General features: G+C 33.6%; 1 protein-coding gene across 1 annotated transcript; it reads left to right on the top strand.

The window, feature by feature from the left end:
• The first annotated feature begins 350 nt into the window (after positions 1–350).
• Positions 351–22,908, top strand: LOC127736616 (synaptogenesis protein syg-2-like). Its single transcript, XM_052247170.1, has 11 exons — positions 351–625; positions 1,426–1,719; positions 2,951–3,244; positions 12,274–12,597; positions 13,038–13,328; positions 14,492–14,608; positions 16,154–16,181; positions 16,907–16,941; positions 18,310–18,462; positions 19,338–19,402; positions 21,098–22,908. Exons 1-11 carry the CDS (start codon positions 547–549, stop codon positions 21,335–21,337), a joined length of 1,920 nt encoding a protein of 639 aa, XP_052103130.1. The 5' UTR covers positions 351–546; the 3' UTR covers positions 21,338–22,908.
• Positions 22,909–23,891: the final 983 nt, after the last annotated feature.

Genomic DNA, 23,891 nt, shown 5'->3' with positions numbered 1-23,891 from the left:
CTGACAAAGATATGCTATATCGGTAAGCAAAATCATGACGGAGTCCGTTAAATCTTGGAAGGGGTAACTTAAATGTTAACATAAGGAACCTTTACTCCATGAAAGTTTAGTTCTTCGATTAATGTTAATTTCTTAATATAGGTCAAGATATGAATATACTAATTATTAAAACATGTCCACCAAACGTAAATATATTGTAGGTGAAAATAATGATTATTAACGGTCTAAAGTGCAAGTAAAACAATAAGCATACAACTTCAACATAATTTAATACATATTCATCTGACTTATTAAATATTGTATACTTTCATTTAACAAGTGAATAATACTTTATATTACAAAGGACCACCGACCAATTTAAAAATAATTAATGCTACAGAGAAAAATATAATATATGGAAAAGAGGGAGTTCAGATAAACTTGACATGCACTGTAAATAATGGTATACCATCAGCAACTTTAATTTGGAGTAAAGAGGGTCAGACTGTTACAAATGGTAGTAGTGACACTCTGCTGTATCAGTTTACACCAACTACATTCGATCATATGCAAAACATGTCATGTTATGCCGTTAGTGATTTGTTGATATCTCCACTGTCTCGGACAATATACTTAGATATACAATGTAAGTCATTATATACGACTATAAATGTAAGTTTTAAATATGAAAATAATATGCTGGTTATTCTATTCATACCAATAGTTTATGCATTTGATGTTCAGACCATATAAACATGCAGATTTCCAATGAACATAATATTCTTTAAGAATAAGATGTGTACGTATGTGTGTTGGCTGTTGTTTTTTTTTTTGGCTACGCTATATCGCCTTTTATACATAGGTACAATACGGATTTCGGTGCATAGAAAGAGTTAACTTTAACAGGTATTCTCGAGACAAAACATTTGGAAAGCTAAATACATATAAACGCATAACGTTCCAACGAACATTTGTTTGCAACTCAAAATGATGGATTTCTTATTAAACATCAATGTTATGTTATTATAGAAATTAAAATATCTATGACATAGTTGAAACTTTATGTTATTAAGGTATAACTTAAACTAAAAAATTCTTGGAGACACATTCATCTTTGTTAAACATGCTTATAGAGGGTAGTGAACCGATGCGTTATAACGGAATAAAAAAAAATCGGAATAAAGTAGTTTTTAAATATACATCTCAATTAATGATTGACTTCTATGTAAAATCAGTAAGATAGAGAGATCTGAACGTTGTATTTCTTTTCATACTTTCTTCTTTCCACATTATTTTCTATGTTATTGGCTTCTGCAGCTGTACAACACTCGATGAAATTGATATAAAATTCACAAGAATTTTTGCATTATGAAAACAGATATTTATGATATGATTTATTCATCTTTGAATACTTAAGGTTAATCGTCATTTATTTTTTTACAATAGATAGACCTTACTTGACGATTATTCAGCGGAATAAAGGATCAATTACTGAAGGTGAATCTGTGGAATTGTGTTGCCATTCAAACAGTAATCCACACGTACATTACATAGCATGGTTAAGAAACAATCATGAAATTTTGTTTTGGAGACAAAACGGTACAACTTATTTTGATGAACTCAATAAAGATTTCTGCCTTCCGATTAATTCGGTATATAGAAACCATACCGGAAATTACACGTGTTTTGCAGAAAATATCATTGCAAAATCGAATTCCTCAATTGCCATCAATGTTTTATGTGAGTAATTTATGTAGTCTTATCCTTACTTATCCAAGACTTCAGGGCCGAACAACCTTTATCAAGTTCACCTCGTGCAACCCTCTTTGGTAGCCCTTTATTAGGGCCTTTCGTTGTTCCCTATTGAGTGCCAATTCCGGTCGTCTGATATGTTAAATTATAAAACAATTTTATAAAATTTTCAGCTGCATATACATGATATACATGTAATTATTTTTGTTATAAAACAGTACAAAAAAAGAAACGATACATTCGTATACATCGATATTGACGTCATAGATGAATGCCATAATAGCACGTCAAACATCGAAAATGATTGAATGCTAACTGTGTTGAAGTATAAACACATTTCAGTTTTAATTCATTGTTCAAGTTTGAAATATGAAGCCAAAGGCGAAGACTATTTCCACATATATTCAATAATTGCTAAGATTGGTGGAAGATTTGAATAGATAATAACATTTTTTATAATTTCTTATATTAAATATCAGCCTGCGTTCTATCTACACAACCTGAAAAAATCGTAACTTCAAATATATTTATACTTGCACACATATGAACATTTCGATATTGGTCTTGTTATCACTTTGAAAAATAGAAATATTATATCAGTTTGATGTATATGATGTACTTACCTGGAAACTAGCAGTGGAAGTATATTACATGACCCTTTCTTCATCTATCCAGTTATCGTTCGTTGACCCATTTCAAATACCTCGGCTAAAATGGGACTCTGGATGATGACCAGTTCGATACTGAAAAAGTCCATGTATTTTTCCAAATTAAATTAGGTACACTTGATGATACATACATTAAAAATAAAAAAATAAAGGCGTTTTAAATTGCTAGTACTTGAATTATAACATGAACAATTGCATTGCATTAAAATAGCATTACGTTATATGGTCATTGCATGTTCTTAATGGACGGATTTGTTTTAAAGAGGCCACAAATCTCATCAAAGGTACATGGCTTCTTATTTTGTGAATACATAATACTTACCAGAAACTTTTAAATCAAAGCAAAAATTACGAAATTCAGATCACATGAGAGTATCTGATAGCACCCCGAGGTTTTGGCTGGCTTTGTGTGGCTCAGTATTTTGTTTTCTATAAAGTACTTTGTGAACCAAATTACTGTTTGATAAGGGTAATTCTATGATTCTGATCAAAATTCGTACAGCACATCCCATTTATTAATGAATGCCTGACATTTATTTGACATTTTATAGATCCTCCAGATGTTAAAGTAGCCTATGCAATTACAGAACAAAGAATAACGCTTCTTTGCATTCCCTATGGAACACCAGACAATTATACATTTTATGATTGGGAACACAGATCAGAATTCAATGAACACATTCGTGGTATCCATGGAACACCGGAAGGTCAACTTATTATAAACAAATCTCAGATCAGGAAAGCAAATGAAGACGACGGTATTTACGTGTGTACTGTATCTAATGGTGTCTCAAATCAAAAAGGGAAGTTTAGTCAAGAAGGTCAAGTTTGCATTGAATCAAGTGGTAAGAGTGTATGTGAATGAAAATTAAAAGCACCAAAAACACAATAAAAATGTACATTTTTTGGAAGTAGAAAATCTACAATACAATTTATGAGCCATTTTTTAAAGACTTACTCATTTATCAACATAGAAAACAAATTAGAAGTAACACAATCACACAGAACATCATTCCCTGACTCGTGCTTAAACTTTGCACCGCGTTTGAAATTATCATTACAAAGTTAATTATCCGGTTGAAAGACAATTAAATAGAATGGCCTCGGTGGACTCGTTGTCACGTGCTTGCATTGCCTCCAGTGGATTGTTGCATTCTGATCTAGCGTTTGTAAGTGATATATTTGCATATATCAGGCTAATTATTTTTAATTGGTTTTGGGTATCATTGGTATTTAAGAAAATCATTGACAAGTTGTTACTGCTTTTTAAATGTTGCAACAGACATTTTCAAATAACCTTTGATAGGTTCAGTCAGTATTTAATTTCTATGGAGAGCATAAGAAAGTTGAATTTCATAATTTGCAAGATATCATACAATTGTTTCCAAGTTAGTAACCGACTCTAAGCTTAAACAGAATCAAGTATTGAAATAATGCAGCAACATTTCAAGAGAGAGACGAAATATACAAAAATTAAGGGACATTCAAACTCATAAGTCGAAAACAATCTGACAACGTCATTGTAAAAAACGAAAAACGACCAAAAGACACACAACAGTAAACAAAACAGAACATAGAAAGCTAAAGACTGAGCAACACGATCCCCACCAAAAAAAAAACGAGGGTAATCCCAGATGCTCCGGAAGGGTAAGCAGATCCTGCTTCACATGTGGCACCCATCGTGTTGCTCATGTGAGTACAAAGTCTAATTCTGTAGGAAGGTCACATTCGAGGAAAAGAGGACGGGATTGCGGTAACGACAATATTTAAGGGTAGCATTAGTGATCTTACATTTTTTTAAGACTTGAAATACATTTATTGGAAAACACCTGAATACAATTTACCTTGAATCTTGTACAACCTAGGGAAGTATGCACATGGGGCCCTGTGTTTACAATGTTCCATCGTCGAGGGATAAACGATGGAATTTAATATAAAAAAATCTATTTTCTATGTTAAGCACATAAGTTACATTCTTATTCATTAAAACAGAAAAATGCGATCAAAGAGTACAACTAGTGTCAAGCTATCCAGCAATTCTCTTTATAAAAAGCTATCCTGCAATTCGTCATCCTGCAATTGCGTTAGGAAAACTACTTGAGCGACAATTTTATTTTTCTTTAAAATCATAGTTTTTGACTTTTTGGTTCGAAACAAGATTTATATAGAAAATCAAAGATTTTTATATCCCATTAACAAAATTCTAACTTTAGTTTGCAGATTTTTAACTCATATTTACGGTTTTGTAATTAGCATTTACAATTAAAAAAATCATGATGACGATTCAAACGAAGTATTATCTGTTAAGTCCAGGGTGTGATTCGTATTTACGAATGTTTAACCCACCTGCGATTTTCAAAACTCATATTAACGACTCAAAATATAGAATTTTGATGTAAAATATTTTTTTTCATGGTATACCGACAATACAACTTCTATTTGAAACTTCATAACTCACATTTCCGACCCATTACCTCGGCAGTTCTGTATGGCTAGGGATTATAGACTCTGTTCTCATAAATAGCTATTGGACTGTACTATTGTATACAACGAGAAGGTGAAGAATTTCTTGGGTAAGCATTCTTATAGAACGAAAATTTCGTCCGAAACATGGAAATAAAGCCAAATTCGAAAAAAAAAAATACGCATTGGGGACACCCACTTTCCGACCCATTGTCTCGGTAGTTCTTTATGGCTAGGGATTATAGACGCTGTCCTAATAAATAGCTATTGGACAGTTCTACAACCTGAGATAATTGAATTTAATAAAATACTCATTGGGGACACCCGCTTTCCAACCATTTGCCTCGGCAGTTCTGTATGGCTAGGGATTATAGACTCTGCTCTCATAAATATCTAATGGATAGTACCACAACCTGAGGGTAAAATATTTTCTGAGGTAAGCATTCTAAAAGGCCGACAATTTCGTCCGAAACATGGAAATAAAGCCAAATTCGATAAAATACGCATTGGGGACACCCACTTTCCGACCCATTTTCGCGGTAGTTCTTTATGGCTAGGGATTATAGACGCTGTTCTAATGAAAAGTCATTGGACAGTACAACCTGAGGGTGAAAAATGTCTTGGGTAAGCATTATTAAAGGTGGAAAATTTCGTCCGTAACACGGAAAGAAAGTCAAATTTGATAAAATACTCATTGGGGTCCCCACTTTCCGACCCATTGCCTCGGCAGTTTTGTATGGCTAGGGATTATAGACCCTGCTCTCATAAATAGCTATTGGATAGTACTACAACCTGAGGGTAAAGAATTTCTGGGGTAAGCATTCTTAAAGGCCGAAAATATCGTCCGAAACATGGAAATAAAGCCAAATTCGATAAAATACGCATTAGGGACAACCACTTTCCGACCCATTGTCGCGGTAGTTCTTTATAGCTAGGAATTATAGACGCTGCCCTTATGAATAGCCATTGGACAGTTCTACAACCTGAGAGTAAAGAATTTCTGGGTTAAGCATTATTAAAGGCCGAAACTTTCGTCCGTAACACGGAAAAAAATTCAAATTTGATAATATGCTCATTTGGGTCCCCACTTTCCGACCCATTGCCTTCGCAGTTCTGAATGGCTAGGGATTATAGACTCTACTCTAATAAATAGCTATTGGATAGTACTACAGCAGGAGGGTTAAGAATTTCTGGGGTAAGCATTCTTAAAGGCCGAAAATTTCGTCCGAAACATGGAAATAAAGCCAAATTCAATAAAATACGCATCTTCATCAAACACATACTATCTTAATTGACTAGGATTGTCAGTTTTCCTATCGAAGGTCGGGGTTTTTCTCCGGGTACTCCGGCTTCCTCCACCAATAAAAACTGGCCGCCACGAAATAGACCAAAAGCGGTGCTTAAAAGTGGCGTTAAATCACCAAAAATCAAATCAAATCAAATCAAACACATTCTATATTACAAAGATTCGAAAGTTTGCATCTTAGTAATGTTTACGCCAAAAAATCAGATTATATCTAAATGTAGTGTTATCTAATAATGTTTTCATTATATAATTTTTTGGCAGTCATACTGGGAAATGACCTTCCATACTCTCGGCATCCTGTAAAGTAGTTTCCAAAAAATAACAATATGTCTAAGTTGAATGAGTAACTGATATTATCTGTATTATAGCAAATGTCTTGTAAAAATAAAGCTGAACGAGTGTATTACGCATTTTTTGTGTTAGTGGTTGGCGCTTGAATATAATAAAATGGTGGGTTCAGTTTTTGTAATCAATGTATGGCAAGCAAAGAAATCATAAATTAATGTTACTTATGGCGTACTATCCCGCTGTAGTTGACCCCAATGCGTATTTTATCGAATTTGGCTTTATTTCCATGTTTCGGACGAAATTTTTGGCCTTAAAGAATGCTTACCGCAGAAATTCTTTACCCACCTGCTGTAGTACTATTCAATAGCTATGTATTAGAGTAGAGTCTATAATCCCTAGCCATACAGAACTGCCGAGGCAATGGGTTGGAAAGTGGGTGACCCCAATGCGTATATTATCAAATTTGACTTTTTTTCCCGTGTTACGGACGAAATTTTCGGCCTTTAAGAATGCTTACCCCAGAAATTCTTTACTCTCACGTTGTAGTACTTTTCAATGGCTTTTCATTAGGGCAGCGTCTATAATCCCTAGCTATAAAGAACTACCGCGACAATGGGTCGGAAAGTGGGTGTCCCCAATGCGTATTTTATCGAATTTGGCTTTATTTCCATGTTTCAGACAACATTTTTGGCCTTTGAAAATGCTTACCCCAGAAATTCTTTACCCTCCTGCTGTAGTACTATCCAATAGCTATGTATTAGAGTAGAGTCTATAATCCCTAGCCATACAGAACTGCCGAGGCAATGGGTTGGAAAGTGGGTGACCCCAATGTGTATATTATAAAATTTTACTTTTTTTTTCGTGTTACGGACGAAATTTTCGGCCTTTAAGAATGCTTACCCCAGATATTCTTTACCCTCACGTTGTAGTACTGTCCAATGGCTATTCATGAGTGCATCGTCTATAATCCCTAGCCATAAAGAACTACCGCGACAATGGGTCGGAAAGTGGGTGTCCCCAGTGCGTATTTTATCGAATTTGGCTTTATTTCCATGTTTCGGACAACATTTTTGGCCTTTAAGAATGCTTACCCCAGATATTCTTTACCCTCCTGCTGTAGTGCTATCCAGTAGCTATGTTTTATAGAGTCTATAATCCCTAGCCATACAGAACTGCCGAGGCAATGGGTTGGAAAGTGGGTGACCCTAATGCGTATTTTATCGAATTTGGCTTCATTTCCATGTTTCGGACAACATTTTCGGCCTTTAAGAATGCTTACCCCAGAAATTCTTTACCCTCACGTTGCAGTACTGTCCAATGGCTATTGTGAAAGTACTTTTATTCGTGGGGAACCAATTTTCGTGGTTTTCGTGGATAAAGTCATCCACGAATTTAAGTGTCCAACGAAATATAACAACTGTTGTCCAAATCAAGACATTAAAAGATTCCCATGTAGAGAATACATTGAATATCGGCAAATCTGAGACTACTAAAATAGTAGTCGCAGGGCAAATGCACTATGAACTACAACTGCAAGTAGGAGTATACCCATTTGATCTTTAAAAACCTAAGCTGTACAACTCGTTTAATTCTCATAAAAAATATTTTTGATCGATGAAAGTCAGATTTCCGGTGATGATATGCTATGATAAAGTGTTAATTTTATATCATCATAATTCTTGTACAGGAAATAACAATTTCATGCTGGGCTTGCTTTTGATAGGAATTAATTTTACAATTCAATGTACATTTATAGCATTTTTTATGTAACTGATTTCTTTAAGTGACATGTTTATGGCCTAATTAACACCTTTGATGGTCTTTCATCTGTTTACCACTCGATCTCAGGTTAATAAGTGTCATCACTACACCGATGCAACAATTTAAATGTTTACTTTGCAATTTCCTTCAATCGAGACATTTGTAATCTTCGTTTCTAATAGTTTCAATTCTGCACTATTTGTGGTTTTTTCTTAAGATCCACGAAATTAAAAACCCACGAACATGTAACTTTTGCTTTATTTCCATGTTTCGGACGACATTTTTTACCTTTAAGAATGCTTACCCCAGAAATTCTATACCCTTCTGCTGTAGTACTATCCAAAAGCTATTTATTAGAGAAGAGTCTATAATCCCTAGCCATACAGAACTGCCGAGGCAATGGGTTGGAAAGTGGGTGACCCCCATGCGTATTGTATCAAATTTGACTTTTTTTTCTCCGTGTTACGAACGAAATTTTCGGCCTTTAAGAATGCTTACCCCAGAAATTCTTTACCCTCACGTTGTAGTACTGTCCAATGGCTATTCATTAGGACAGCGTCTATAATCCCTAGTTATAAAGAACTACCGCGACAATGGGTCGGAAAGTGGGTGTCCCCAATGCGTATTTTATCGAATTTGGCTTTATTTCCATGTATCGGACGAAATTTTTGGCCTTTGAGAATGCTTATCCCAGAAATTCTTTACCCTCCTGCTGTAGTTCTATCCAATAGCTATTTATTAGAGTAGAGTCTACAATCCCTAGCCATAAAGAACTACCGCGACAATGGGTCGGAAAGTGGGTGTCCCCAATGCGTATTTTATCGAATTTGGCTTTATTTCCATGTTTCGGACGAAATTTTTGGCCTTTAAGAATGCTTACCCCAGAAATTCTTTACCCTCCGGCGCTGTAGTACTATCCAATAGCTACTTATTTGAGTAGAGTCTATAATCCCCAGCCATACAGAACTGCCGAGGCAATGGGTTGGAAAGTGGGTGACACCAATGCGTATTGTATCAAATTTGACTTTTTTCCGTGTTACGGACGAAATTGTCGGCCTTTAAGAATGCTATCCCCAGAAATTCTTTACCCTCACGTTGTAGTACTGTCCAATGGCTATTTATTAGGGCAGCGTCTATAATGCCTAGTCATAAAGAACTACCGAGGCAATGGGTCGGAAAGTGGGTGTCCCCAATGCGTATTTTACCGAATTTGGCTTTATTTCCATGTTTCGGACGAAATTTTCGGCCTTTAAGAATGCTTAACCAAGAAATTCTTACCCTCCTGCTGTAGTACTATCCAATAGCTATGTATTAGAGTAGAGTCTATAATCCCTAGCCATACAGAACTGCCGAGGCAATGGGTTGGAAAGTGGGTGACCCAGTTTCAAATAGAAGTTGTATTGTCGGTATACCATAAAAATGTATTTTTCATCAAAATCCTATAATTTTAGTTGTTAATATGAGTTTTGAAAATCGTTAATGTGGGTTAAACATGCGTTTATACGAATCACATCCTGGACTTAACAGATAATACTTTTTTGAATCGTCATCATGATTTTTGTTATTGTAAATGCTAATTACAAAACCGTAAATATGAGTTAGAAATCTGCAAACTAAAGTTAGAATTTATTTAATGGGATATAAAAATCTTTGATTTTCTATATAAATCTTGTTTTCGAACAAAAAAGTCAAAAACTATGATTTTAAAGAAAAATAAAATTGTCGCTCAAGTAGTTTTCCAAACGCAATTGCAGGATTACGAATTCCAGGATAGCTTTTTATAAAGAGAATTACAGGATGAGAATTGCTGAATAGCTTGACACTAATCCTACAAAATACACACTACAATCTTATACGTACAAGACACTTTACCTTAAAGTTTACGTATAATTAACACTTAAATTTGTAATTTTAATACCTGGATTACATTGTAATATGTCGGTCAGAAATTATAATAGGTCACATTCTCGACGTTGTTCATTCATTCATACTATATTTTTTTTGTGGATGTATAATGTTCCAAATATGGAAAGAATGTATCTTTCATTTCTAAATTTATCTATGTGGTTGCATTCTTAAAGCTTTGTTTTCCTCTGAATGGATGCAGTCTATTAGACGCATTTTAATCAAAAGCATGTTGTATTGTTTGGTGTGAACCATGTTAAAGTATAAATGTATGCTTTTCAAACTCAGATATTACCTATGTAATCAAGTTTTAAGATAACTGTTCATTTTCCTCGAAATTTTGTTATGATGCATGTAATATATTTACACGCGCATCCAGTCAAGGGCAAGTTAACGCAAATGGTTAAAAAAATCTTTACAATGTAGATCTAAAACGACAATGCATATGCATTATGATAGTATGCAAGTCGCAGAGTGTCATTTTCATAGATTAAAATCAAAATATATATAAAAGAGACCTCTTTCAATCAAAAATAGTACCATGATAAAACTAAGTAAGGTATAGTTACTTCAGAAGGGAAGTTAAAGACAATAACATCTAGAGGCCGACTCGTCAAGTCAAGTCCTTATTTTAAATGTGATTCGTATCGTTATATGATTTTGCAATGCGTAATATAGATATTTATCGGTAATTTGTGCATTTTTCCTTTGATGTGTACTCGCTGTTAATGTCAGTATTAGTGGACTGGTCGTGATGAAAAAAAAACATTAGGTTAGTTCGCAATTGACATGCGTGAGTGCGCGTAAGGATATACTTTCCCTTTCATTCACAAAATCATGCGTGATTTTTTTACGCACAAACATTTTTGTGAATGAAACACTTGTCATTGTTTGAAATTTTCAGTAAAGTTAGATTAGTTTTTTTGAACGATTGTGTGAAAATTTGAATAGAAAATATACGAAAAAACAGATAAACCCAGATAAACCCTGATATAAATTTGCGTTATTTGCAGTATAGCTTTCCTTCCTATTCCCAAGAACGTGTAACTAACATATCGTCCTTGCTATTCCGATCTGAGTTTTTATTCATGAATAGTCTGGTGCTGTTCCAAGTTGTCTTCTTTTCTGTTTCTTGAGAAGTATTTGTTAAACCTGTTCAGTCACTATTAAGTGTTACAATTCGTTTTTAGACGCAACACATAAATAGTGACCAAAAAGGTACTGCTATCGCATGAGAGAAGCTAGAAAAAAAAATGAAATATACACATTTTCGACATTTTTTATGGGACCATCATATAAAATTAATGAGATGTGGTTTCAAAGACCAAAGAACAAATAAGCGAACAAATTCAAATGCGGTTCCAGGATAAATTTTAAAAAGGGGGTGCCCGGGGATCCCCAAACTACACAACGTTTGGTGTGCACTAGGTAAAAAGTCTGCATTAACCATAAATGTAGCCTTTATAAGGGAAACCCGGGCTGCCTCTCCCTCTAAATCCGCTTCTGAAATTGAATGTAACCGCAGGGCCTTCTATGTTTCATATTTCTGGGCCTGGTTGAAAAATGACATGACTTTGAAAATGCACGAAAAACGAAAGTAAATAGACCAAAGTTGAGTGACATCTATTAAAATGTTTGAAATAATTATGAGGTCGACTAGAAATGTTCAGATAATTTACAGTCAGCCTACAGACTCGTTTGACCATGCCTGTAAATAAGACCACGTTCACACCATGCATTTTTTGACTCGATCTAAATTTGAATCGATCTAAATGAAACCAGTTAGCGTTCACATTATCACATAAATTTGGCACTTGCTCATTAGGGTTCGCTGTTTGCATAGCAGGCGATGAAATCCTATCGACCAAACTAGATTCACTTTGATTGGTTTCACTCCTTTTTGTCAGTCATATTATTTGAATTATGAGGTAGCAACCTTACAACGATTTATGAATCTGATATATGACGATAAAAACGTTTTGACAAATAACATGAAGTTTATGTTTTGGTTATTGAGTTACTTATAAGAAATTTTTAAGCATATATAGACAACTGGGTTGAATGTATCAAATAATTCAATTGAAATTGAAGTCATTGAGTTTCGTGTGAATACTCAGATTTACCTTGACAAATATGTTTTATTTATTCCAGTATCACCAGTCTTTGTTGCAGACAATACACCAGTTCAAATTGGACAATATGGAAAAATAGTCACATTAACCATTAAAGTTTATGATAAACTCTATAATAGCCAAGTTTTTATAATTAAAAAGAATGGTGCGACTGTTGGGGTTAAGCCAACGATAGAAAATATAACCACACATGATACATTTTATGGGGTAAAAATAAGAGTTGCTGGAATACAATTTACTTTTCACCTGCATTTGACATCAGCAAACGATTTCACGAGCTACATTGTGGAAGCACGCAACGATGTAGGATGTAATTACTTCTACGTACGAGTACAATCTGAAAGTAAGTTAACTCAAAATCTTAAAATGAATATTTAAAAAAGAAATTAGCTGCATATTTTTATAAATATACTACAAACATGTTTGATTACTGCAGATTTGTTAACATATAAAGAGGAAAAATAATTCATGAAAATAAATTTTTATAAAACTAGTATATCGTGTAAAGAAATGCACGAAAAAAATCAAAAGTAACGCAAAGTGCTTTCACAGATGAACATAGACAAGAATACTCACTGTTAAACAATAGCTTGAACGCCTCAGAAAGCAAAAACGACGTGTCGTTTTTATCTTAAAGTTGAACTTCATGTGTTAGATTTCATCCAGAACTAGTTCTTCTTCCCTTTATTACAATCAATTTTATTAGTTTTAAAAAGCTGTTTCTAACTACTGCTCACGAAACTATTTTATTATTTTGTTTTCTGTTACAAATTACATTTACAGGTTGCCCGGAACCACCATCAAATGTTTCAGTTAAAGCAACAGGACAGATAGTAACCGTGTCATGGATTCCAGGTTTCAATGGAGGTTTCGACCAAGAATTTTTCTTAGAATTTGGAACAGACTTCAGTTTGAACTTTACAGTAAGAGTACCTGAAAAGGAAACTAAAGAGGAGAAAATGGACCACAGTTTAGATAACCTGTCTCCAAACACAGCATATTTTATTTGCATATTTTCTAAAAACAAGAAAGGAGATAGTAATAAAACAGATTACGTTGCTTTCGTGACACCACGTAAGTGTCTCCTAAATCTGTTCCTACTTATATACTGGACACCAGCTTAGCTGCAAACAAGTTCTATTGTATAAAGCAGCATACTCTTTAAAAAAGAATATTTTTGCAAAGCATTTAGATTTAGATTGCAAAATACATAAGTTGAGGATGAAATTGCACGTTGGTGTCTTTGTAGTACGTCCTGCATCTATTAACATCTTAGAACGTATTCACAATCAAAGACAATCTCTTTCAATTTACTTCATTAACCGTATAACTCCTTACGTATCCATTTTCTATAAATTCTTGGCTTTCAAAGTGTTTAGTTTGGGCGTTCCTGAAAAGCTTTTTCGGCGCACCAAAATTGTACAATGTTATTTTCATTTTTTGGCACTGGAACCCAAGTGTAGCATCAGCTCAGTACTCAGTGCATAAGTTCTGAAATGATTATTAACATACCTTTTTTTAATTCGCCGTTGATAAACTAAGAAATTAGTAAAAAAAACTAAAGTTACAACTCCCTCAAGCAAAGTTGACCGTAGATGGATTTGGTTATTATTTTATGTCTAGTTTGGTCAAATGGCTCATACGCGTTGAAGTGCCAATACATGTTTGTGACTTTCACAGATTTGGGTTATATCGTTTCATACGAAGAAACATATGAAAAGGTCTTCGTGGTATAAAATTTATATAGAAAATATCATATGGCTTTTTCAATATCACATCCGTATCAACCCAAGACACCAATATAATCCCAAGAGCTCTGCTCGAGGGATTATATTGGTTGGGGTTGATACGGTGTGTGATATTGAAAAAGCCATATCATATACACTTTATTATATACATGTACCTCACGTAGATGTTTTTTATGTGACATGACGTCATACATATAAGGGGATTTGAAATGACGTCATACAGTTAGAGGTTTGACTTGACGTCATACAGGTTAGGGGTTTGATAAAGCCTTTGCAACAGTAACTGCAATCGATGACGTGACGTCATACAGATTAAAGGTGTGATAAAGCCTTTGCAATCGTGCTGATATCGATATCATCACGGGTGACTGATACAGCACGCTTGCCAATGACTGTATTACACATACAATTTATCTGTATTTACTACTAAGTATATAATTAAAAGTGTTATTTCATTTATTTTTATTGTTTATCATTTCATTCATCCAGAGGTATCACAAGAAGAGTCTACTTTGCATAGAAAACTAATTGCACTACCAGTAGTTACCACGATTGGATTGTGTTTAACTATTGGAATTGGAATTTTTCTGTACATAAAACAGAAAGGTAAATAGTATATGTTAGTTAAACCTTACATTGTATTTCAAAAGCGATATTGAAATTTTACGTTTATATGAGTCTATCAATGAACGTTTTTAAATTTACGAAACTGCTGATATTCGAAATGAACACATCAACGAAATAAGGCCACCTGCTTTAAAACTAGGGTAATTGTTTGGAAAAAAATGCAGTAATTAATTGTATATAAAATAAATATAATCTAGAGATGAGCGTACATGACATAATAAAGCGATAAGATACGGATGAAAGCAATATCTTATATCTCTTTTTTTTAACTTGCCAGTAATGGTATTGCTGAAAGGACCTAAATTATAATCTAAAGGTATATACCAATAAAAAAAGTGAAGGTACCAAGCGGGCAACCAAAAATCATTATTCCAAAAAAAACCAATAACAAAAAAAAAAAATGACAACACCTAGCCAAAAAGAAAATCGACGACAAGGTAAGCAACAATAACAAAACCCAACATTGAAAACCAAAGATTGATTAACACGAACACAAATCAAAACCGGGGTGAATTAAGGTTTCCCGTAAGGGTAAGCACTTCAACCATTGCGGTACTCATTGCAAGAAAATATACAATAATAAGATGCATTCAGGTATGTCACGATCGAAGAAAGGACGACCGGATAGTGGTTATGAAAAGTGGCACATATCATGTCACTAGAATGTCGTATTAACTCGGAGATATAAACTCCATATGCAAGAGCTGATGAAGAAATCTTGCTACAAAGAAATGGAAAGTTTATAATATCAATCTCTTTTTTTGAAGTTCACAATTTGGAAGCTGAAATCAGCTCTTTTGTCGTAAAGTAAAGTTTTCAACCGACCCTCTTTTTCAATTGTAGATGTGTATCAAGATACGAAGCAGACCGTGTATATCCGTGGTGTCCTTTGTTTAAAGATCATTTAGAAAAAATGCACAAAAGAATGAAAGAAAATAGTCACCAAACTTTGAATTATTCATGTTTAAAGCGAAACATGAAATAAAATGTAAATGGGAGCTTCATTACATTTTCCCGAGAGGCTTATGTATGAAGTTTGCCTTTGAAAATAAGTAAATAAGTTAGCAATTCCAATCTGAGGTGAACAGTTGGTTTTAATAAGGATGGCGATTGTCTGTCGAAATACAATTCCTCCGACTGTTGATTAAATGGTGTCAATTGAACAATATAAAAAGGGGGTTACTTCCGGGTTTTTGCTTTGGTTCGTGTTGCTCCTTACTGTTTTTCTGTGAAGTGTTTTGTAAATTCTGTTTCTTCGTTTTTCTTTTTGACCATGTTATTGTCTATTTTTCTTCAACTTGATTTTTCTGTTCTGCCACTTATTTCGACAAGATCCAAAAAATATAATTTTTACCCATAAAATATTTAAGTTCAAGTACCTGCTTGAAATGTGATCCGCTAATCCGAAATAAAAGTTTCTATACGATTTTGAGTTCATGAAACAAAAAGGAAAATTATACAATGTCATAGAAATTCTCTTGATAAAAATTAAAATGAAATTTTTCTTGATATTTTTTTTTACAGCAAAAGGATCATTTGGAACAAATATAAGGTATGTTGTAATTGAAAAGATATTGCATTCCTATCATATGAGAATGGAGTGGAACAACTGAGAAAACTGAATGATATATACATTTATTAAAGATCAATTATGTACATAAAGCTAATTTTATACGTATGTCGCCACTCATAGAGTTTTTCTACGTGTTGAAGGCCTATAGATGAAGAACAGCAACAAAAGCGCTGTATCTTTGCTTTTTTTTTTTGCTGTTCATGTACTGATTTCGTGTCATGAATGGATACCACACTTTACTTTTCTACTATAGAAATTAATGACCAATTCCGAAGTAGTAATATTTCATTGTAAAGATAATGACAAATATACTGCCCTCCCATATGAAAATAAGCATTGAACGTGACATGAAAGAATTATTTCTTTTTTATTTAATTTGCTATTACCACATTATTTTTCGCCGATGATGCTTGAAACAAAGTAACTTTTATCCAAATTTATTGAATGCCGAAGATAAAAAAAATCTTTAGTAATAAACTATTTTAGCAAAAAAGTGTCCAGACAGTTGTTGGTCATTACATCACAGACATTGTCGAATTAAAAAGTGACACATGATCAGTTATACTGTTGTGGATTGACAGTCTACAGTATTTTAAGGAAGGAATATCACTGGAAAAAATGATTGAAGAGAAAATTTGGAAAATGTTCTGCCTTGGAATAGTATTGCTATTGAATAATTATACACATATTAACTTTACTTTTAGTGGCACTGAAGATGAATATGCATCGGATACTCAAGGTACAATTAAAACACAATTAATTGTTTAGTTTAATGAATCCATTATCTACTGCATACTAGCATAAAGTATTTCAGGTGGCGGGGGCGTCTTAATTAGAATCCATAGTATATTTTAATAATTTGTCAAAAAGAAGTTTTTATCATGCTTTTTTCAAAAATATAATAAAAAGTATGGGTTACCGGACTTTTTTTCAAGCTACAGGTTGTGCAAAATTGTCAGATTTTGTATAGATTATGCATGGAAAATCCAATTTTGTGTGACAAAAAGAAAACTACATGATAAAAAAAAAGATAAAATGTGCGAAGATAGCTCCTATAACATGCTTTCAGATAAGAAAAAGAAAAAATGGGGTCACCGAACTTGTTTTCTTGCTATATATTAAAATAGGTAAATTCACAATACTTTCTATTATAAAAATTACTTTATCTGAATTATCTCCCCTACTATCTGAGTTATCTCCCCTTATTTTGCAAAGTTGAAAGAAATGAATCAAACACATATATAGTGTTTTTTTTTTTTTAAATTACAGCCGTAAATATGATAAAACACATATTTTTCCATATTTACATCAAAAGTCTTTCACATGAATTACATACTACTCTAAAAAATTGCACATTTCATCAAAGATTTAGACCAACTGTTATCTGCTACCTTAAAATCCAAGATGGAGGAAGACACCCGAGCCACCTTAAAAAGCTTTGTAAACGGTTATTTTTTTTAAATAAAGTGTATCAATAGGAAAGGTAACGTCTTGACTGTTTAGCTCCTTCGTTCATTTTGAAGATGAGAATAGGTGGTATGATTGACAATGAGACAAATCTCCAGAGGAAACCACATGACACACAAGTTAACAACTAAAGTTCACCGTACGACATTTAACAATGATTGATTGATTGTCGGTTGCTTAACGTCCAGTGGCAAATGTTTCACGCATTTTCAGGACGACAACAAATCAATAATACATACAAAAGGCAGGTCCTGCATTAGAGGGCAACTGGAAAGAAGGTCGAGGACGACTACTGAAAAATAAAGATAAATCGATGGGACACAAATTTAGCCTTGCAACAGGCCACTTATGGATCCCTCAAAGAATTGTTGAATGGGATCTTAACGTGCGAAGAACGTGGCACTCTCTTTACTCGAGGCATTGGTTTTTATTTGGCAAGTGTTTTACCGCCAGTTGTAAGATGACTAAATGTAGTGACCATACTTCTATTTCCCAGTCACACTTGGGGGTAAAACATCTTGGGTTTTGTATATAAAATAGAATATTAGCGAAAACCGAAAATACAAATAACTTTAAAGGTTGCAATGATATAAACTATTTGGTTTAAGATAAGTTTATTGTTTTAATGTTTAATTTCTAGGGAATTCCGTTGAAAACCGCCTGTACCAGTCTGCTGAATGTTTAGATCCAGAAACCAGACGAGGTGAAGCAGAACTTGATAACCCAATAGCATCATCTTCGCATGATAATCAACTATACCAGATGCAGATGCAAACTTACAACGAAAATGATGGTAAAAAACTTATTTCGTTAATAAGCAATTTAAGAGGTAGATAATGTTAGAAATTTCATACATGAACACGTGCTGAAATAGGGGAGGTACTACAGTATTTGTCCATACAAAACAAGACATGCTGTAAAATGTAGGCACTAGAAAAACGGGACACGTTTGCATTTTCCTCTAGCGCAGATTTCTCAATTTACTTGTATTCCGGATTTTGGGTCTGCTTTTCACGAATTATGCCACCTTCGAACATACTTTGATATAATTAAAATCAATTACATACGATGTTCATAGCTTCACATTCTATTTGTAAAACCGATAAGGTCTTTATTATTTTTAGCAAACCGGGAAGTCGAATTAACGTGTTTGTATTCATATCATTTTAGTATGATTTAGTCGGATCGGTGACTGTGTAATGACGATTTGTGTTTTACTTGTTTATTTAAAAATGTATCCGTGTTATTCCGGATATAAACTAAAACCTGATCGAGAACAAGGATTTAAAAACTAAACAGTATACAGTTACATTTTATAATCACAGATATCAAATTTGTTGCCGCTGAATCCCAATTATGGTCACATTAACCTATTATGTCTGTTTTGGTTGCTCACCGAATTTTGTCAATATAACAAAACTATAAACAACTGTACTTCAAGTGGGAGGTTTACCCCACCATTTTCTTTTGAAAATGCATGTATCAAGTCAGAAAAATGGCAGTTGTCCTTTTACTTGTTCCTTTAATTGATAGCGTTTGTTTTTTTTTCAGTTTTTATGGACTTCCCCTTTTTAAATTTGCCTTGGAGTTAGGTATTTTTGTTATTTTTTTTTTTCGATAAGGTACGTTATGACATTCTACATCATTTTTAATTTTAAATCATTCTAGGAAAGAGTTTGCAATGTGCACTAGTTCAGAAAATTGAGAAATTACCAGTAGAACCTATGTCAAAGGTAAATGTCTTATATTTTCAGAGTGCAATGTTATTATATACATATATATATATATAGTTTTTCAGAGGTTTCTGTTTAAGATAAGAGAGGTCAGAAGACACTAATAGATCAAACTTCATTGGTCAACAGAATATCTTAAAAGCGTTGAAAATACAATTTTCTTAACGAAGACACATAATGTCAAATCAGACGACATGTTTTACCAAATGGAAATGTCTGTTGAATCTAGCTAGTGACTCCTTTTTAATAAACATTTAACATATATATATATTTAATTTTGTTATTTTATATATCGATGATGTATGTTAACACAATTTTGGCTGCTGGATCCCAATTATTGTCACGTCTGTTTGGTTGCTTACACTATTTTTGTCAATATAACGAACAATAGTTAGCCCGTATATATAGTTTTCAGTGATAAGTTTAGCTAGCTATAAAACAAGGGTTAACCAATCATTTTCTGCGGAAAATGCAAAACCAAATCAGGAATATGACAGTTGTTCCGTTGGTTAATGTATTGGAGCGTTCGGTGTTGTCAGATTTTACCAGAAAATCGCTTCGGACGCATGGAATTCATAACGTATTGTTTTTAATTTGTTATGGACATTTGCAGAAAAAGATGGATTACATATATCCAACAAGATAGTTTAAGTTTTTTTTTATCAACATCTTTCATTTACATAATTTAAATATCCAGTTAAGTGAAAGATTATACAGTTCTGCTCTTTTGTTTGAAATTAAAAATCGTACATAAAATAGATCTTTGACTGGTCATATGTCGTGAAAAAAAGTGTTTCGTTTCCAAGCGAAATGTCATTACATATAACTAATTCTCTTATTAACCCATTTATATCATGTAAAAAAAACTTTATTTGATGCTTGATCTGCAGAGACAACAACATGTTTGTCAAGGAGGTAGACAGATGTTGGACAACATTTAGGTCTCGAAAGATATATTTTACACGAACGATAATAGACTCATTGCGTTCTTTATTTTGTACCAACGACCTCGCAGCCTTAATCCATTCTGAAAGAGTATCTACATATTCTGTGTCATCTTTTGTTCATTGTCTGGCGTAATCATCAAGAGAGCCGAAAGCTATCAGAGATATTCAAACTCATATGTCCAAAATAAAATGACAACGACATGGCTAAAAACAAACAATAGTATAAATACAAAACACAACATAGAAAACTAAAGACTAGGCAACACGAACTCCAACAAAAGCCGGTGGTGATCCAGGATGTTCCGGGAGGGTAAACAGATTTTGCTCCACATGACTGTGGCACCCGTCGTGTTACTCAGGTAAGTACAAACCCGGTGAAAATTTTTCTCAGTAGGTCACATTCTGGGAAAAGAACTAAATTCATTCCAATTGGAAGGATTTTGGCTCATAAGGATTTTATGCAAAGAAAGGAAATAGGTTTTTTGACATGGTTTTGTCAGTTAATTTCGACTTATGTGTTTACATGTCCCTTTGGTATCTTTCGCCTCTCTTTTATGTACAGTACATTTACAATATTAATTTAAAATAAAGTCGTTTTCTTTGAATGTTTTGTTTTGTTTTGTTTATTAGAGTTTTAGTTTTAATTAAAGTGAGTAAGCGATCGTTGACCAATACGTGTATGTTTGAAAAATATGGCGCAATACATATTTACCTATCATATAATATCAAATGTATGTCTTGATTGCAGATTATTGAAGCTGACTTGAACTATGCAGAAATTGTATTTGAGGACCGACAATTGCCTGGTCCAGTGATTATTCACGGAATTGATGATAAGACAATATATTCTGACATAGTTATTGGAGACCAATTTCCAAATCTACTATCCACCAATGACAGTTCAAGTGAAAGTGAAGACGATTTTATTTATGTAGATGGAATCGAAAATTACACTGAAAGAAGGAAAATGAATGCATCTCAGCAATAATTGTTGTGTACATACCATGTATATAATTATGTAAAATTCAATTCTGATTGTGTTCTACTATTTTCTGTATAAAACTTAACACTGGACAAACATACTGTTTACAACCAATGCATACATAGCATCACTATGGAATACGAGGCAATCTACATTACTCGATTAAAGATTTTCTACACGAGAGAGCACATGACGTCGTCCTCGAAAATGCAAGATCCAACCATGTACCTGTCCAGTCTGGAGTTCCTCAGGGCAACGTCAAATACTATTGCTGCTATACATCTATGCCTTAACGTATTACTCCGTCAACAAATCATCAGTTCGACTTTTTGCCGATGATTGCGTCCTGTTCATGCAAATAAAAAGTAACAGAGACATGGACCTACTCTAAGAATATATGGAGGCACTACAAGCATAGGCGAATGGCTTGCTAATGAAATTTCATCCTAAAAGATGCGAAGTCCTACAAATTACCAACAAGAGAAAACATGTTAAAACAACTATATAAAATGTATAGCCATGTCTTAAAGGAAGTTGAATTGAAAAACATTTGGGAGCAAACATACTCAAAACAATTAACTGGAGTACGCACATAGAAATGATAAAACAATTCAAAACAGAAGGGCTTTCTTGCAACACCTACCAGTGCCCACGCAAGACAAAGGAACTCTGCTATAAGATCCCCATAAGACCACAGATGGAGTATGCCAGCATCATATGGGATCCATACATAAACAACAATATTTATAACCTGGAAATGGTACAACGTAGGGCCGCAATACCGTAATGGGCGACTATCACCTAACAATAAGTGTAACAAACCTTTTTCTTCAACTGCAATGGTCAACCCTACAACAACGTCGAACTATGAACAGGTTCATCATGCTGTATTGCATTGTCAACCACCTGAGTGTAATACCAAAAACCCTACTTAGTTTCAAAAGTAACAACTTAAAGAAGACACAACCAAAGATTCATTGTTCCATTTACAAGAACGCAGGTATACCAGTTCTCGTTTTTTCCCGACACTATTCCATAACCAAACAGCCTTCAATTAAATACCGTTGTCAGTAACTCAGTCTGAGTTGCAGAAGACAAAGATGTGTTAAGAACTGTTGCGGTGATTTTATTTGTACATATGGTTTTAACTGCACTGCAAAACAGTTCGATGGTCGAGGGTACATTATAAAGGATTGACAATTAAATCCTAAACATGACAAAAGGGAGAAGAAAATGGTGATTTTTGTTTACCCCATTTTGGCAAACGAATCAAAGAATGCAAATTTTGATACAATAAATATCCAAATAAGGTATGCTATTTTGATCAATAACTATATCATATGTGGCCTTAGGCTGTTTTTGCTCTTTGGTCGGGTTGTTGTCTTCTTGGCACATTCTCCGTCTCCATTCTCATTTAATAGATAAAATTATAAAAGTTATCAGTTTGTTTAATTACACATTGTATGCCTTCTTCTTGTCATATATTTGTATGTCCATGTTTGTTATACTAGGTTTTGTTCATTTTGTCACAAATCATTTTTTGTTGATTCATACGTCAAAAACATTTCAATTTTGAATACAACTAACACAATCGTTAAATATCTTTTTTATCGACGTATGCTATTTATGTTTTCATCAATATAAAACTAATGGAAACTTATCTGTGTTTTTCCTTTGAAAACGCTATTGTTCACGTCGCAAAAAGAACGCTCACGTGACATAGCTTTAACAGTTCCAATTGTACAGTTATAGATGCGTTTTTCGACAAGTAACGTCTCTTCAGTGATGCTCGACGCCAAAATACTTTAGTATAATTGTATAATAGCAAATTGAATAAAACAATATTCGTATTTTCGTGCCAGTACCGATGTAGATATTCACAGAGGAAACCTACATATTATCTAGTCATTTCTTAGATTATTTTCTAGTCTAATTTGAAATTAAGCTAGAAATATGGGCCATATTTTACGTTTAACGAATGTTGGACGCGTGTGTGACTTTGAAGAAAATGCACTTGTCAGTCTGTATATGTTTTTCAATTCAACATCAAGGACAGTTAAGTAAAGGATGTGCCTATTTATATTATATAAGTGCACTTGAAAAGTTAACAACCACTTTAATCTATAGTTAGACACCAAAAGCACGATACTTAAGTGATTATGTATTAGTTCAAATATGTTCTTACTCGGTTTTCAAACTCCTTTAATTCAAAAGGTAAGAATTTCATACTTTTTTCTGGATCTTTGTGCATTTATTTAAGATTGTTCTGGATCCTAGATTTAAAATATTATTATAAAAATAACAGAAATGAGCTAAAAGAGATGAAAACATTGACAGCTCATAAGACATGTTTTCTCATCTAGACAAGATAAGGTGCAATAACTAAATGTTATTGTTTTTATACACAGATTAAGCCTATTCCTCACATATGTTTTACAGCATTGTGTGTTTGTAAATATTCCTCGACTCAGGTTCAAATGTAAGAACAGTAAACCATTGTAGATTTTTTGTCTTGATTTTGACATATAAATTTCTAAAATTACAAAACCTATCATTGTCA

Source organism: Mytilus californianus, unplaced genomic scaffold (genome assembly GCF_021869535.1).
Source record: "Mytilus californianus isolate M0D057914Y unplaced genomic scaffold, xbMytCali1.0.p SCAF_34, whole genome shotgun sequence".
NCBI classification, from domain to species: Eukaryota; Metazoa; Mollusca; class Bivalvia; order Mytilida; family Mytilidae; genus Mytilus; species Mytilus californianus.
Note: the sequence above shows the minus strand (reverse complement) of the source record. Positions and strands in the feature narration are given on the sequence as shown.